Source organism: Plecotus auritus (assembly GCF_963455305.1).
Source record: "Plecotus auritus genome assembly, chromosome: 8".
In the NCBI taxonomy this organism is placed as follows: domain Eukaryota; kingdom Metazoa; phylum Chordata; class Mammalia; order Chiroptera; family Vespertilionidae; genus Plecotus; species Plecotus auritus.
The window spans coordinates 98,288,260-98,304,599 of NC_137782.1; the positions used below are offsets into that span (position 1 = coordinate 98,288,260).

Here is a 16,340-nt window from a genome sequence, read left to right on the forward strand (position 1 = left end):
GAGTCTGGTTTAAGGACAGAGGGATGCGTGCGTGAACAGTAAGCCACAAAAACCAGATGCGGGTACACTGTCATCTCAAGCGAGTGAAAGGTGCCGACCCAGCGTCGCTGGGACGGCCTGCTCGGAAACATTAGCCTGTCTCTTCGCCCTTCCGCTGGTCTAATGCGAACCCTGCCATTGTCATGCTTAAGTAAGCCGTAAAAAGTGCCTTTACAGCGTTATGACGGTGCCATACAGTGTTCTTGTGAGTGTTGACCCCTGGCAACAAGAGCTCATTTATATTTAATTAAAATTCAGCCTGGCCGCTGTGACTCAGAGCGTTGTCCCACGCACCAGTAGGTCTCGGTTCAATTTCTAGTCAAGGCACAGACCCGGGTTGCAGGCTCCATTCCCAGTGGAAGGCGTGCAAAAGGCAGCCGATCAATTTTTCTCCCATCGATGTTTCTATCTCTCCCTCGCCCTTTCTCTAAAATTAATGGCATTTTTATTTTTTTTTTTGTTTAAAGTTTAATAACATTTTTAAAATAAATAATTACAATGCAGTTCCTCAGTTATAGCTGAGCTATAAAAGACACACAGATGTAGGGTTAGGGACACTTTGAGAATTTCATTCATCCTCTCAGGGTCCGGAAGGTAAGGAGATAGGCATCACCGGGATTTTGTGGTGTTCCTTTGACTTGTGAGCAGGTGCAATTGGCCATGCTGTGTGAAAGGTGCGTGCAGTGGGGGGCTCAGGGTGGTGACTAGTGGGATTCCCCTGCCCTCCCCAGAGCCCAGGCAATTATGAAGCTACCTGCCCTTGGTCTGAGGACTTCCGGTGTCCTACACATTCCTTAGTGTCCCTGGCTCCAGCTGTCAGGATAGCTAGCGCCCAGAGGGTGGCCAAGGCTGGCTGCTCTCAGAACAGGGCAGGCACCCCTGAGCTGTTCAGTATCATTGCTTTTCGTGCTTGTTTCTAAAAAATTGCCTCTGGAAACGGGCAGGAAACTGATGTCTTGTTTAGGACCAAGTTGTAAACCATGTTCATTCTTCAGCAGGAAGACAACTGAAGGCCATTTCCCAGAATGGGAGGTTTTCAAGCAAACTTCATTTCAGTGAGGTTATATTAGGAGAGTTGCACTTTCATGTTTTCAATAATGTAGAGTGTACTCAAGCCAATGATGGAAAAAGTCTTTTTAAAGATTAGACTGTTGAGCCTATTATCTGAGCAGATGTGCACAGTCTAGGTCCATTATTTATCTGAGTTCCCCTCTTCACATTCTGGACACAAATGCCAATAAAATCAGCAAAGAAGGCCCAGAAGGGCACTGGTATCAGGGATCAGGCGAGTGTGGCACCAGGAGAGAGCTGCCAGTGGCATCATGCTTGCACCAGGCGCCTACTGCTCTCCAGTCAGGGTGAGCTATGGTCGGCTGCCGGAGTCTGAGCACTTGGACTACCGGGCTCCATGTTTCCACTGCAGCATGACCTCCAGCCTAACATCTGAACCTGACCTCACCTCTTCTGTCTCCAAAAGAGCTAGACTACAGCACTGGGCTCTGCTTGGCTGGCAGGATGGATTAGTTCATACTGGGCTATGGGGGTGTTGATTTCTCCCCAGGCACACTCATGGGAGATGCCCATCCTGGGTCCCACGGGGAGGGAGCTTTCACTCTGGGTTTTTTGCAGGGGAGAGGAAAACTCAGTGTCGTGCAGGTCACCAACTTTAGACCCTCTCCTGAGAACACCTGGACCCTGGAGAGGCAGACTAGGAGGTCATCACCAGGCCTCTCATTGTTTTTCTCGGGCTCCAGACCAGACAGGAAGCAGTACAAGGCAGGCCCAGCTCACCCAATCCTGTCCCCTCCCTCTGCAGCTATACAGGCCCTGAGCTCCGCTCTGGCCCCAGAGTCCCCACCCATGGGTAAAGATTGAGTCAAGGACGTGACAGACTAGACGGCTGATGCAAGAGCAAGGAAAGTTCAAGTTGGTTTTGGATTCACATTGCAGCCAACTTTTAAGAAACTACCCCTCCTCCAGCTTCCGTTTGGTATTAAGGAATGAGCTATTAAAATACACATTCCTTTTCCAACAGCCATTGATCTCCATGAAGCCAGTCTTTTTTCATATACTTCAACCATTCCAGTTTTTTTCCCATTGTTTTTAATTTTAAAGTGTTATGCTACAAGTAATGGGTATATCTTTTTTTTTTTTTTTTTTTTGGTACAGCAAAGGTGGAAATTTATTGAAGAACAAGTACCGACTCCCATGTGGGGAGGGGAAAGAATCTCATAGCACAGACTGCCATGTGGGGAGGGGAAGAGTCCCTGGGTAAATAATTTTTAAATGAGTTAATATTTTTTTAATTTCTGAGTTCTAATTCCTAATGTGACAACTGTTGACTCACATACCCCACATAAACAAAGCTCTTTAGAGGTTCTCCCTAAATTTTTAAGATTGTAAAGGGTCCCTGAAACCTAAAAGTTGGAGAAGTTTTCTCAAAAGTCCTGGTACATCCATAACATAGGTGATTGTGCAGCCACTGAGGTGACACTTATGGAGATGCAGGCAGAGTGCCCACATGGCCAGCAGCCACCTGGGCCCCCACCCCCTTGCTCCGGGCTCTGAAGGGGAAATGGGCTGTGTGTCATTTACACACTCATTTCTTAAAATTGCCATTGTCACTAGAACTACTCCTAATTGTGGTGGTAAAACAAGCTTGATAACAGGGAGTTGCAGCTCCTTCATGCACAGGCGGTAGCTCGAAGCCCATTCCCCACCCCACAGACCCAGGACATTGGGACAGTGCAACCGTTTCTTAAACACACGTTTGTTTTTTCTTTAATTGTTCATTTGATTTCGTTTTTAAGTTCATTTTCACTACAGGATGAAATGGGTGCATTTACACTAGGCTTCCGCGCTGAGAGCTGCCACAGCTAAAAGAAACTCAGCCCTCCGCTCCCTTTCCACATCCCTCTGAGTCCCACCAAAGCTGCAGGTGGCATTGCTGGGCCCATTCCTAGCTTATCCCTTCTGGAGGCTCTCTCAATGGAGACGAGGAGGAGGCATGTGTCCCCATCTCCCCTAAGCCCCGGGGATCAGCTGCCACCCTGATCCCTGACTGGGCCCCCGTTCATTTCTGCAGGAAGGAAGCTGGGCTCTGGGTCCTGCAAGGACTTGTAGTCCGTCCCCTCCTCTCTCCACCAAGAGAATGGTCAGCAGGGACCCTGCCACCAGTGCCTGCGGAGGGTGGGACTTCCCTGGAGAAGGGGAGAGTGCTGCAAGGGGTCAAAAATCAGACAACCCCATGTCCAGGCAGGTGGCAGTCCTCAAAGGCCGGGCTGAGGGCGGGGGAGAACCCAGTCCAGGAGAGTCTTTGCAGGAAAGTACTAGAGCCAGGACTCCAGCCTGCAGGCTGGCCAGAGGGGCCAACAGCCAGGAGTGCCAAGGATGGACCAGGTGGCGCAGTGGCTTGGGAACCCTGGCCCCTGCCCCCTGCCCCCTGCTAGGGGTTCCCGAGAAGCACCTGTGGCTGCCACTCATACGTGGCTACACTGGCTGGAGGCAAGCCTGAAAGCGCGAGTGCAGGAGCATCGTGGGCAGGCACAGGAAGGCGCCAGGACTGCGAAAGGCTCTGAGGACAGGTCTCCGGAGGAGGGGAGGAAGAGCAGAAACGGGCTTTTCCCACAGGGCCTTGACTGGGGGCTCTGGAAGGAGGGCACTTCTGGGAGGAGGGGCCAGCAGGGGTGTCATGCTGCCCACAACCCTGTACACCACCCAGCCTGCTCTTGGGTCCTAGGTAGAGAATGCCCACTCCCTGAAGACTCAGGCCAGGCCACATCCCACACGCCCCCTCTCCAGCCACACGCAATGACTACAGGCTCCCAGGCCAGCTGGTCTCGGAGGACCCCTGTACAGCCACACTAACAGGCGCTGCACCCTCCACCCACCAGTTCGCAAAGCTCCACTGTGCACATCCCCAAGGCTGACCTACACTGCCCACAGGTTCCTCTCAGTCCACGCCTTCCTCCTCCTCCACCCAGGACCTTACGTGGTGGTGCCTTTGCTTGGGGTGCCCTAAGTGACAAGTTGCTCACAGGACAACCCAGCATAAAGACTACATGTTCCTGCCACCACTGCTGGTCACCATCACGTCCACTAAGAGGACTGCCAAGAGGGGATCCAGCCACCACCCGGTCTGGTGCCTGAACTGAGGGACCTTGTGCCCCACCCCCACCCCGCCTGTGACTCCTCCAGGGAGAGCCTGTGGCCAGCGGCTGCCACGGGACTGGACAGCTCAGAGTGCGGAAAGAGAAGCAGGAAGCTGGGAGTGCGGGAGGAGCGGGAACAAAGTGTAGCATCTAGACAGAGTTGAACAAAACAAAAACAAAACCCGAATGTGTTCTTGTCTCGGCTCAGGATCCAGGTGCTGTGGTGTCCAAAGCCCCTTAGCCGGACATCTCCTCTCGCTGCTCCTTGTTCCTGCGCACCTCGGCGGCATGCAGCTCCTGCGGGGGACGAGGCGGGGGTGGGCTGGGGTCCTGCTCCCCCATCTCACCCCACCCTCCGCAGCGGCAGGGCCTCGCCTCATCCTGGGCTGGCCCCAAGCACGGACCCGGCGATGGGGCCCCTGGGGGTGCATTGGGCAGGCACCGCCAAAGGATGGGGACTTCCCTGGCTCCCCAACCCAAAGCAGCTCCTCCCGTCTCCTAGCTCACATCCGGATGCACTGCTTCTGAGCGCTTCAAAAGTGACGCCTGTCCGTTTATTACTGCGTTATCGACTGTGTCCCAGCAGGACCAGATTATGGCTCTTCATTTGTCCACTGCTGGAGGTCCCCCAAAAATGCCGGGTGAGCCCATCCCGCGGCCTCCGCGCTCTGCCTGGGGTCCCGCCCCGCCCCGTCCAGCGCACACCTTCTCGCGCAGCCGCTCGCGCAGCGCCGCCAGATGCGCCTCGCGGATCTCCTTGCTGAGCTCCATCTTGTAGTTGAGCTTCTCCTCCGCCAGGCGGCTGAAGTTGTTGTTCTCCTCCAGCGCCTTGTGCAGCACCTCCCGCTCGTGCTCGCGCCGCTCCGCCAGCTGCTTCAGCACCTGCGCCTCCTGCGTCTGTGCGGCGCGTTGGAGGGCGTGGAGCGCAGCCCGCGCTCCGCCCCCAGCCCAGACCCCCGCGCCCCTATCCTGGTCCCCCACGCTGCCATCTGACCCGCCCAGGGCCCGTCACCCTGCCCTGCTGCCCCCAAGACACAAGTCTTCGCGGAGCTCACGCCTACACTGTCCTGAGTCGAAGGAGGACCTCCTTCCTGGTTTGCCTGCCTTCCGAGGACCTGAGCGCCGAAAGCTCCGAGGCCCGAAGACACCTCGTCGCTCCGCCCCTGGCCCCTCCCTGGCTGCAGAGCTGCCCCTTCCCTGCTATGCCTAGGGCGCCCTAGGCAAGGCAGCCTCCTTTCCTCTCGGCGCTCCAAGCCCCGCGGTGCGCTGGGAGAACGTTGAGGAGCAAAGAGAATCTAAACTTGTGGGCCATCACTGAACCTTCCCGTCTCTTCTTCAAACCTCTGCCCGCTGAGCGCAAAGTAGCGGTTTGGTACATGCCAGGTGCTGAGCTTCCTAAGGTGCTAGGAGTGGTGGCCGGCTCCCCAGGGGTGCTGGGGAGAGGCTAAGTTGGAGAGAGGAGCCTGGGGCTGCTGGTGACACAGTGTTGGGCCCTGCTGGGGGAGGGGCTGCCTGGTGGCCCCCAAGGAGAGCCTGAGGCTCCCAGGGGTAATTAGAGCCCTCAGCCTCCGCAGAAGGCCAGTCGCTCTGGATTATCTTTGGGAAGCCGTGAAGAAGGTGGGGCTGCTGCCCCTGTCCTGTGAGCTTGGGTACCAGGACACACTCCTGAGAGCAATTCCTCTTCTGTGTGTTTCAGCCTCAGAGAGGCTGGTGTGAGGTGAAGGGGCAGGGAGGGGCGTGGGCCCTTGAACCCCCAACAGGTCTAGTTGTGCAGTCCCCAGCACATGGAGGCCCTTCCTTCTCATTCATTCCCTTGTCCAGGAGAAGGATGCCAGTCCAGCCTCATGTTCCAGGGCCACCACCAGACCCTCCTGGCCATGGCCAAGGCCCCCCAACAGTGTCTGGTTACTGTCTCCCTCCAGCTGACTGCCATTGGGAATCCTTCCTCCCCCATCCCATTCTGACCTCTCAGGAGGAGGTGCAGGAAACCATGGGACTCTCCACCACAGGCCAACCACCAAGCAGTGGTTTGGAGCACCCTGCACCTTGGGGACCATGTCCCTGGCCAACAAGACCTCCTGGCTACCTTCATCAGACCAGATGTGGGATCCTTACCTTCCTCCGCTCCTCAGCTGCCTCCAGCCGCTTCTGCAGCTCCTCCAGGGAGGTGTCCTTCCTCTTGGGGGGGGAGGAGAGCACAGGGCTCTCCGGTGACAAGTCAGAAGGGGACTTGAGGATGACCTCAAAGCTCTGGCCAGAGGCCCTCTTGTCCAGCTGCTTCACCTCCATGTCTGCAGGGCAAGATCAGACTTCAGGAAGGTCAGCCAAGTGGAGGTGGGTGGAGGGGTTGGTTCCCAGCACACATCCAATTCGAGGCCTGAGCCAGAGAGTGTGGCTGCTCATGGAGGGCCTACAGGCCTGAGTCCCTAACCAGCCACTCTCCCCAAAAGCCCCTCTCCAGAAGCCAGCCAAGCCAGAGGTCAAAAGGCCACAGGATGGGGAGTGGGCACACTCACCCCCATACTGGTAGATGGTGTTGGGGTGTGGCTGTGAGTAGAAGCAGGAGCAGATGAGTGACAGCACGGACAGCTCCTTCATCTTCTCCTTGTAGGCTGTGGGTGGGAGGCCAGGTGAGCAGCCCCACCCTCACCTGCCCCATCTCCCCCCGCCCACACACACACACACAGCTCCTCCCTCTGGTGCATCTCTCTGGGAGCCTGTCATCTGGCTCTTTCTGTTCCCACATCTCTGACTCTCTACATCTCTTCTCTCCCTCCCCACCTGCAGTCTTTCCTTGGACATGCCTCCCTGTGGGTCACCTGCATTGTTCTCTCTGATCCTGTCTCTCAGCCCTGGTCTGTCAGCCTCCCTCTCTGCACTGCTGTGTCTGTCTTTTGTTCTTTCTTTGGATTACTCCCTCACTGTCTATGTCTCTGTTCATCCCTCTGTCTTTCTGGCTCTCTATCTGTCACTATCTCCTTATATTTCTGTATCTCTGTTTCTTTGTCACTTGTATTTTCCCAACTCTCACTCCCTCTACCCACCCCCCATACCACTTCCCCCTCTCAGAACTTGCCCCCCGGGGTAGACAACATTAACCACTCAGGACTGGGCTGGCACTGAGTGGAGCTTGTACACTTGGGTGAAGCCCACAGACTCCCTTATCTCTGCCCCCTCCACTTACCCTGACAGTATTGCGGTCACTACATTAAACCCAGGCCTCACCAGATGCACTGGTTGCCCATCTAGGGCCAAACGGAAGGGAGCTGTCCGTTCAGCACCACAGCCCACCCTTTTGCTTTGCAGAGCCAGTGCCCACAAGCAAGAGTTATCACCTCCCAGACAGAAAAAGAGTTGAACCTGAGCCCTGTTGGGAAAGGGGAAATGCCCACTCTTGGAATGGAAATAACTGAGCTATTTGTGGTGTATTCATGGCAAACCAGGCCTCAAAGTAGACACATTAGTCAATCTTGCAAGCCCAATACTGTCACCCCACTCAACCAAGATGATGCTGGGCCCAGGTGACTCCAGTGACTTTCCCAAACCTCCTCACGCACAATTCCAGGTGGTCTGTGTTTTTCTCACCACTCCAGCAGGTCCTGAAGTCTAGGAGGCTCAGAGACCCATGTGACACCAGAGACATACTCCAGGGAGAGGGAGTCTGGCTTCCATGAAGGAAAAAGGATGCACAGTCCCCTAAGCACTCTTCCAAGGGGCACACAAAAATTTGGACAAGGGTTTAGATGGACAAGAAACTTTCTGATCAAATTTCACAAGACGCCTGGCCTGCGTGGCTCAGTGGTTGAGCGTCGACCTATGAACCAAGAGGTCACGGTTCAATTCCTGGTCAGGGCACATGCAGGCTTGATCCCCAGTGTGGGATGTGCAGGAGGCAGCTGATCAAGAGTTCTCTCTCATCATTGATGTTTCTATCTCTCTCTCCCTCTCCCTTCTCTCTGAAATCAATTAAAATATTTTTTTAAAATTTCACACAAGATGTTTTGAAACTGAGTTAACAGGAAAGTGAGGAGAGTGTTGGCGTAGAAACAGGGCACAGGACAGAAACAATCAGGCCCTGGTCTGAGGGAATAGCTCCCGGGAGCAGGTCCTCCCACAGCCAGCACAGGGAATGAGGTTATTTGATCAAAATACCCTGAAGGCCTAGACCAGCCATGGGCAAACTACGGCCCGCGGGCCGGACCCGGCCTGTTCGGCTGTTCTATCCGGCCCACGGAGCCGGAGAGAGCAGAGGGTTCTCTTGCTCTCCCCTCCGCTCCTTCACCAGCACAGTGTTAACATGGCAACGTCGGGAAACACGGGAAACACGGCTGCAGCTCCTTCTTCTGAGTGGGCGGATTTATATCTGCCCATTCAGTAGAAGGAACAACCTCTCAATCTTCCAGAGGCTCCTTGTAATGCCCGAGGACGCGTCCCCCAACATCACCCTGGGAATGCGTAGACACGTTATCGTGGTGATGGAGGGAGACACGCCCCTGGAGAGCACAGTATCAGAGCATTAGCTAAAAAGGAGACCAACAACACTGTTCCCACTGAAGTTGATGTTTTAAAGACCAAAAGCCTTTCAACCCAGTCTACATTGCCATCTACATCTACGTCCCGGGCATAATTTGGAAGTTGCACTAAAGAAAATGTTTAATTTACTGTTTACACATTTTGTTCTTTCCTATTTGTTTTAGTTTTAAATTATTTTATTATATTTAAGTTTAATTTGAAAGGCTTTTGTACCTTTCCTTTGTTAGGCAATTTTATTTTGCCTTTGCCATCTTCAATATAAGGTATGTTATTGTGCTATGATTCCTCCATTTTTTGAAGTTTCAAATTATAATAATTAGTGTTTACATTCTTCTTGTTAAAATGTTTGAAATGAATAAAACTATTGAAATAAAAAAAAAGACCGTACCCTTTTATGTAATGATGTTTACTTTGAATTTTCCAAAAAGTTTGCCCACCCCTGGCCTAGACTCTTCTGGAGAGAGCCCCAGAGGCTGTGAAGGGAACACAAAGAACTCTTGGACCTCAGCATAGAAAGCCTTGGGGGCCTGGAGGGTTGGGGCAAAAACACACCTTACTCATTGGTTCCGGGAGGGCGGTGGGGGCTCACAGGGGACTTTGGTCCTACTTTCTATTCATATATTACTGGTGTTGTTAAAAGTTCATTTCGAAGAGGAGGCAGAGGGGTACATCACAGTGCCTGTGACCAGGCAGAGCTGGCTCACCAGGAGCAGCAGTCCAGGAGAGGCTGGGGAGTAGCCAGCCCCGTGCTCAGAAGGGAAGATGGGGAGGGTGTCCGGAGGGGTCTGGATCAGGAGACACCCCTGGGTTCTGGGAGAGAACAGGAAGGAGTGGACTCTGTCTAACCCTGCCAGCACCTGCCACCGGGCAACAGATGCAGTCTCCCATCGTGACCTTTCAGAACCTGTGAGTGGGTTTACGTTACAAGCCAGGAACCTGGGGCGTCACAGCTGCTCTGGCTCCTCTCTGCCTTGAGCCTGAAATTTTTCCAGGAAAAGGAGCTGCAGAGCCATTAAAGAGGAGGAACAAGTTTATGGACAAATGCCAGGGGGTGCTTCCTTCCAGGTCACTGTCACCTCAGCATGGGTGAAGGCTAGCAGCAATTCAGGGAGCAGGATGGGGAGCATGGGCAGGTATGAGCACTGTGTTGTCAAGAGAGAGAGGAGAGGGACAGGGGACTGGAGACAGGTCAGAGCTCTCATAGGTCACAGCCGAGCCCAGGGGTAAGTGTCCACCTGGGAAGTGAGGGACTGTGTCCTACAGCTTCAAACAGGAACACAGCTCAGTGTCTGATGGTCATGGAGATTCCCCAGGTTGGTTTATCCCAGTCCTTCCCAGAAGACTTATCCTCATGAAGCCAAATGGGAAGGGACTTGAGAGTGAGCCCTGCTCTGTGGTCTGGCTGCATGATAGCAGGTGGGGAATTGGAGAATGAAGCCAGTTCAGCCTCATGCAAGACAGGAGGTTACACCTGTATTTTCAGAGCTGGAGGGGCTTAAAGGTTATGTCTCATTGCAGAGGGAAGAGATAGAGACCCAGACCCATCCAGGCCACCCCTTCACAGACATACTCAAGCTCAGAAGCCCCTTGAGGTCACGAGGCACCGGGCCTTGTCTCCCCTTCACAGCACCCTTCTCTTCCCTCCACATCCCTGGCTTCAGGAAGTCATACAAACAAATCTCTGCCATGACCTGATTGATTTCATCTCCCCCTTCCTCTTCATATCAAATGTTAAATATACAAAAATGTATATTGGGCTTTGATGGCTAGATCCCAGATGAGCAAGAGTTAGAAGGCACCAGATCAGCATATAGCCACATGGTAACAACAATACCAGTGCCTATGGAGGGAGCAAATCCCACCCATTTCTCCCAACTGACCCTCAAGATCAGCCAGCCAGGCAGACACCTTTGTCAGCCTCATTCATACAGAGGAAAAAGGAGGCTCAGAGAGGGCAAGTGGCCCACCCAAAGTCACACCGCATGCCAGGATCAGAGCCTGGTCACAAGCCCAGGCCTCTGATGGCACTTTCCTGTTGGGAGCTTCATGGGGAGAACTGGGAGGCCTGGTGGCCCACAGATGCCCACTCACCCCTAGAAGGGCCCTGGGGGATGCTGCTAACTGCTCTCCAACAGGTAGCACTTGTTGCCACCAAGCTGCCCCTCTCTAACCATCAGAGTTGCCTCCAACAGTGTCAGGAGCCCAATATGGGGAAACTTGTTGGTGCAATCACCTTTCTCTGGGCAGGAAACTGGGAAATGTGGCCACAACAGTCACACTACTTGACATGGAGGGGCATTCTCCTCTTGCCAGGCAGCAGGCCAAGCACCTGTCCTGAAATTTCTCATTCTACCCTCAGAACAAGCCCAGTGGAGGTGCTGTCATTATCACCCCCACTAGATGGGAAATGGAGGCCCAGAGAGCTCAGTAGCAGGCGGGAGGCCTCACGCCTGATGGAATTGTATCAGGCACAGAGTGAGCAGGAGTCTGCGAAAGCCTGTGAGAACCGTGTGCCTGAGATGGACCCTGGCAAGGAGAGGAAGCCATGTCTTCCCAAGTGAGAGCAAGAGAGAGCTCGCGTCCCCCCAACCTACGATCAACCTGTGGCAGCTAGGAGGCCACTGCAGATGACAACTCTTCACCCTGGTCACGAAGACCAGACAGAGCCACCAGTGGGTCAGCGATGTCTTTCACAGAGAAGCCACAGCTGGAGTTCACTTAACCCGATTTTGGCCACATTTACTGGCGGCCTCGGCAGCCCCCTCTGGGACAGGCTGCCATGCTCTCCAGTGCTGAAGGCTGGAGGCACTGGTGATGAGCACAGCTTTGCGCACATGTAGCCACACTCTATCAAGGGTGGCGCTGATGGAGAGCAGGAAAGCCCAGGCCTGGGGCCTCAGCCAGGGGCCAGAAAAATTGTGGGATCAAGTAAGGGTCAGCGGTGCCCCAACATCTGGCAAAGAGAAAGGGCTGGGGTCAGGGGGCTCTGGGGTCAGAGGGTGTCTGCACAGCTCTGACAGCCATGGAAGGTGATTTTTCAGTCTGCTTACCTGTCGGATGGATGGGGCCGGGAGGCCTATTGAGCAGGGTGTTCACCACTAAGGAGGGTGAACGAGAAAACGCTGAGATGTGCTCCCCACAAGAGGCTGCCCATTGTCCCACCGCGCAGGCTCAGGGAGGAACAAGGACCACGGCCCTCAGGGCAGCACACTGGAGGAGGGATTCTTTCTGCTGGTCCCCCATCTCTATGAAAGTCAGCGAGAGGCAGGTGTGGAGGAAGCCTAGAGGGACCCGACCCCCAGACGACGTGGGAGGAGTGTGCTCAGGGACACACACTCCTCCCACGGGTCACCTGGGGCCTGGAGTCGCGGGCCCGAGGGGCGGGGTCGAGCCGGGCCCACACCGGTGGGCGGAGCTCTGGAGAGAACTGGGTCCAGGGAGCGGAGCGGGGACTCCGTTAGCCCCCAGGGTGGAGGGAAAGGGTAGCGGGAGTGCGGGTCCTGGTCGGAGTGGGAAACAGGGCGGAAGTGGGGCCGCCCGTCGCAGAGTGCAAAGAGGAAGCTGGTCCTGGGGCAACTGGTCGGAGCAGACCGCTCTGGGGAGAGCGAGCCCCGCCTCCTCACTCCTGGGGGCCCCTGGCAGCTACCCCCGTCTGGCAAGTGCCCAGCGGCTACCCCCACCCCGCCCGGTGCCCGCCCCTCCGCCGGAGCTCCGCGCAGGAAGGTGGGAGAGGGGGGCCCGAGCCCCATCCTGGGAAGGCTCGGAACGGCGGCAGCCCCTCCCCCTCCAAACCCGCTGCGCAAAGGGCGGTGGCTCCCCCTACCCCCGCGGTGGCACATGTCGCAGAGGGTGGTCCCCGAGTAGGCAGCGGCGAGGGGAGGGGAAGCGATGCGAGGTCCGAGTGCCGCCCCTCTGAGTTCCAGCGGGTCCCCTCCAGCCCTCTCTCAGCCCTCCCACCCCCTTTCGGAGCTCTCCGTTGGCGCCGGAAGGGCTGGGCCCCGCCAGTCCTGGACCCGGCCTCCCACAAAGGTTCCCCCTTCCCACCCCGCCTTTTGCGCAGTTCACCAGGGTCTGGATCGCCGGGTACCTCAGGGAACCTTGTCCGCACCCGCAAGCGCGCCTACTAGGGGCACGGACTCGCGCCCACCTCCTGGGAGCCACCCGCCGCAGTCGCGCCAGGCCTGGTACCCCGACGCCCTCGCCCAGGACGTTCCTCCAGGCCACACCCGCCAGACCCGCGTCGCAATCCCTTGGGGCACGGGGTCGCCCCAACCCGGGACCTCTGAATCCCGGTTTCTGCGGATTCGGCCCGGCCGCGCCCTGCGTTCTTGTGGTGCGTGGGTCCAAGATGAGAAAACAGAGTCCACAACTGGCCCCAGCATCAGGCGAAGCGAGACAATGGCCTCTGCTGAGACCCGCTGCGGTCCCTGGAAGCCCCCGGGCAAGCCGCCTACCGGACATGGTGCTGGCCATGGTGCTGGCGGCGGGTGCTGCGGAGACCGGGAGGCGCGGGCGCGGCTGGAGCTGCAGCGGGCGAATGCTGCAGAGCCGGTAGAGGAGGGAGGAGAGAGAGAGGCGGCGCGTCGCGGGGGGAGAGAGGGAGGGGGAGGAGAAAAGAGAGAGAGAGAGAGAGAGAGAGAGAGAGAGAGAGAGAGAGAGAGAGAGAGAGAGAGAGAACTGGAGCCTGGCTGTGGCAGGGGCTGCAGGCGTAGGAGAAAAAGGGGTGAATGAAGGAAGGAAGGAGCGATGGAGGGAGGGAGGAGCCCAGTCGGAGATGCGGGGCAGAGTGCTGCAAACAGATGCCCATCCTCCACCGCTCACTGCAGGGACACACTGGTCCCAGCTTGGCTTTGTGCAGGCTTGGAGGGATGGTGCAGACAGCCCCCATTCCTCATGGTGAGCCCAACAGGAGGGGACCGCTCTATGTGAGGGTGGCGTCAGAGAGCTCTTCATGGAGGCTGCTGGCACCTTTTGTGTGCCCAGCTTGTGCTGAGGGGAAAGCATGTCATGGACGTGGGTGGGGGCTGATGTGGAGGCTGAGAGAGGCATCCCAGAGGACGGGCAAATTCTGAGGCAGAGAAGAGGGTAAGTGGGGGCGGTGACCAAGGGCCTGGGACAAGGGCTTCGAAGCAAGATATAGGTGGTTTCCAAGCAGGGCTAACAGCCACTGCTGTGTGGCTGAGTGAGTTTCTGAACCCTCTGGGTAAGATTTCTCAGGGGTAAGATGAGGCAATGACTCCAGTTCCCAGGTGGTAGAGGACAAATGTGCACATTTGGTGAGTGGATGGGTGTTCTGCCCCCTCCCCCCCGCCCCGGGCTCAGGGCTCTGGTTGATTCCCACAAAGGGAGATCCTTGCAGAGATGGTAGGCCCTTTTCTGCAGTGACCACCTCGCCTCACTTTGGGACTAGAAAGTCAGACAGATGAACTGTTATTCCCATTTCAGGGACAGAGTCACCGAGGCTGAGAGCAGTGCTTACTCCACAAGCAATTAAGTCCCAGGGCCAGGAATAAAACTCTGGGAAACTCCGGGAACCTGCAGAGAGATGAGGTAGGCTCAGAAAGGTGAAAGTCAGGGATAAACCTAAGGATCAGAGTCAGCCAGGAGGAGGCCCAAAAGGTGTGTATACAAACACACCTTGATATGCACACAGAGCAAGGAGCAAATGTATGACTGGTTAACATCTGTCCTGTGGTCCACATGGCATTTGGTCCACTGTGGGAGTCTCACAAAGCTTGCCAAAGCAGACAATCAATTCAAGTTTATTGGCTGATCAAGATCCCTGTGCCTCTGAGTAGGGCTTGCTCTGGTCAGCCTCTTTCCCTTTCCTCTCTGAGACTTTCTAGCTGCTGGCTTCAGGCAATCTACTAACCACTTGTGCTTTCTTCCCTCACCTGTGAAGTGTGCACAGCAGAAGAACTTATCTTAGAGGTCATTAGCACAAACATACCAATGCCTGAATGGATAGTTCTGAAGCCTGTGGCTGGTAAGTATTAAGCAAGTGTGTGGCCAGAGCTCCTCATCTTCTCCAAGCTCTCTGCTCAGAGACCAAGGTAGACACTCTACAGTTCCCTCACCAGAACAGGTGGTGGGGGTGGATGACAGCATGTGTCCCACACTTCCCAAGCATGATCTCACACATCAGCATGGACACACATGTGACATAAATGTGCCATTGGTGGATAACATCTGGACATTAATGAGCCCATGAGGAGCTCTGAAGTCAGTATTGTCAGTGGCCCGTGGGCCATCACTGCAGCGTCGATTTCTTCCTGATGTCTTTGGAACATGCTGGGGTTGCCTAGACCAGCATTTCTGACCCCACAGAGCTGTGCTGACCCCTGGGACCCCTTGTTGACTGCCAGCTGGTGCTAGATGCTGGGGATTCAGAGGGACCCCACCCTAACCAGTGAGGGACACTGACCGGAAAAGTGGCTAAACCCAGGGGACAGTAAAGGAGGAGCTGGTGAGGCTCCCAGGAGCCAGGTCACGGCAAGGGGCAACCATTTGCAGACTTAAGGAGAGTGATTGGTTAGACTCCAGTCTTAAAGAGTTCTGGTTTCCAGGCAACCAAGGTAGCTTGGCCCAGGGAAGGATAGTGGAATGGAGGCTATGGAGGAGATGACATCGAGGGAGGGCACGGGCGGGACCCCAGGTTTCTTCCCGCGGGAGATGGAGTGCCCATTCCTGAGCTCAGGGTCAAAGAAAGTCAGGTGGGGCCTGAAACCAAGCGCACAGGCAGCGCGGAACCTTCAGTTGGAGAACGGTTTCCGCTGGGAGCGCAACGCAACGGACCGGAAGTGGGAGCAGAAGTGACGTTAAGTGACCACTACGCAACTCAGCGCGCGGAGTCCGAACTGGCAGACTGCGGAGCACGCGCTGGTGGTGCCCCGGACGGACTGTGGTGAATTCTTGGGACCCTTGGTCGTGGAAGGCTTCCGCAGAGACTAGTGGGCCAAGAGTCGCGGAGACCCTGGAACTGGTACTTTAAGCCGGGTGGCGGCTTCCGAGACTACAGCTCCCGGCAGGCCCCGCGCTGCCCTCAGGTCCACGCTAACCTATTTGGCCGCGCTGCATTCTGGGATTGGTAGTTTTCCTGCGCTCTTGGGCTTTGGGCGCCGCTCTTGGCGGAACCGGTCCCTTGGCTGTGGTTCACTTTTGGCCGGGCCCTGCAGCAAGGGCGGGCATTCATTGTTTAGGTGAATGCGGGCATCCAGGCGAAACTGAGGCCTAGAGAAGTTGAGTGACTTGCTGGGGACCACACGGATTCGCCTCCCAGATTAGAGCCGGCACACATGCACTTTCGTTACACGTAGTTGCCCACCAGAGAGATGGGGCGTAGCTCCGGGCCAGGGGAGCAGAGGGTTGGGAGACACAGGGCCAGGAGCTTCCGACCGGCCCAGGCTGGAATGGGACGTTGCTAGAATCTGGCCTCTCAAACTCTGGTGGAAGGAAGTGAATTATCGCAGGTGGAGCGTGTGGAACCGTGCCCTACTTCTGCTCCTTTAGTCTGTGAGCCTGGTCGCCTTTCAGAGCGGGATGGAGTTGTGTGAGGCAGAAGGACAAGGCAGGGCTGATGCTAGGTTCTTCACCTTCCAGCTCCTTGTGATAGGATGT

At 55.9% G+C, this 16,340-nt stretch overlaps 2 protein-coding genes across 17 annotated transcripts in view; one reads left to right on the forward strand and one right to left on the reverse strand.

Annotated features, from left to right (window-relative positions):
- Positions 1 to 2,793: 2,793 nt before the first annotated feature.
- On the reverse strand, positions 2,794 to 13,666 carry STMN3 (stathmin 3). The gene is made up of 5 exons (XM_080686272.1): positions 13,178 to 13,666; positions 6,707 to 6,802; positions 6,306 to 6,481; positions 4,896 to 5,087; positions 2,794 to 4,487 (listed from the first exon to the last, which is right to left on the reverse strand). Exons 1-5 carry the CDS (start codon positions 13,194 to 13,196, stop codon positions 4,428 to 4,430), a joined length of 543 nt encoding a protein of 180 aa, XP_080542398.1. The 5' UTR covers positions 13,197 to 13,666; the 3' UTR covers positions 2,794 to 4,427.
- Positions 13,667 to 14,669: 1,003 nt separating this feature from the next.
- The window catches only part of RTEL1 (regulator of telomere elongation helicase 1), a 37,574-nt gene continuing 35,903 nt past the window's right edge, over positions 14,670 to 16,340 (forward strand). For 10 of the 16 annotated variants that reach the window (XR_013961534.1, XR_013961535.1, XM_080686288.1 and 7 more), the window contains exon 1: positions 15,542 to 15,922. The gene's annotated coding sequence lies outside the window, so the exon portion shown is untranslated. Of the gene's footprint in view, positions 14,710 to 15,541; positions 15,962 to 16,340 lie in introns of those variants that run through there. The other 6 variants (XM_080686284.1, XM_080686275.1, XM_080686285.1 and 3 more) reach the window with 5 other exon arrangements.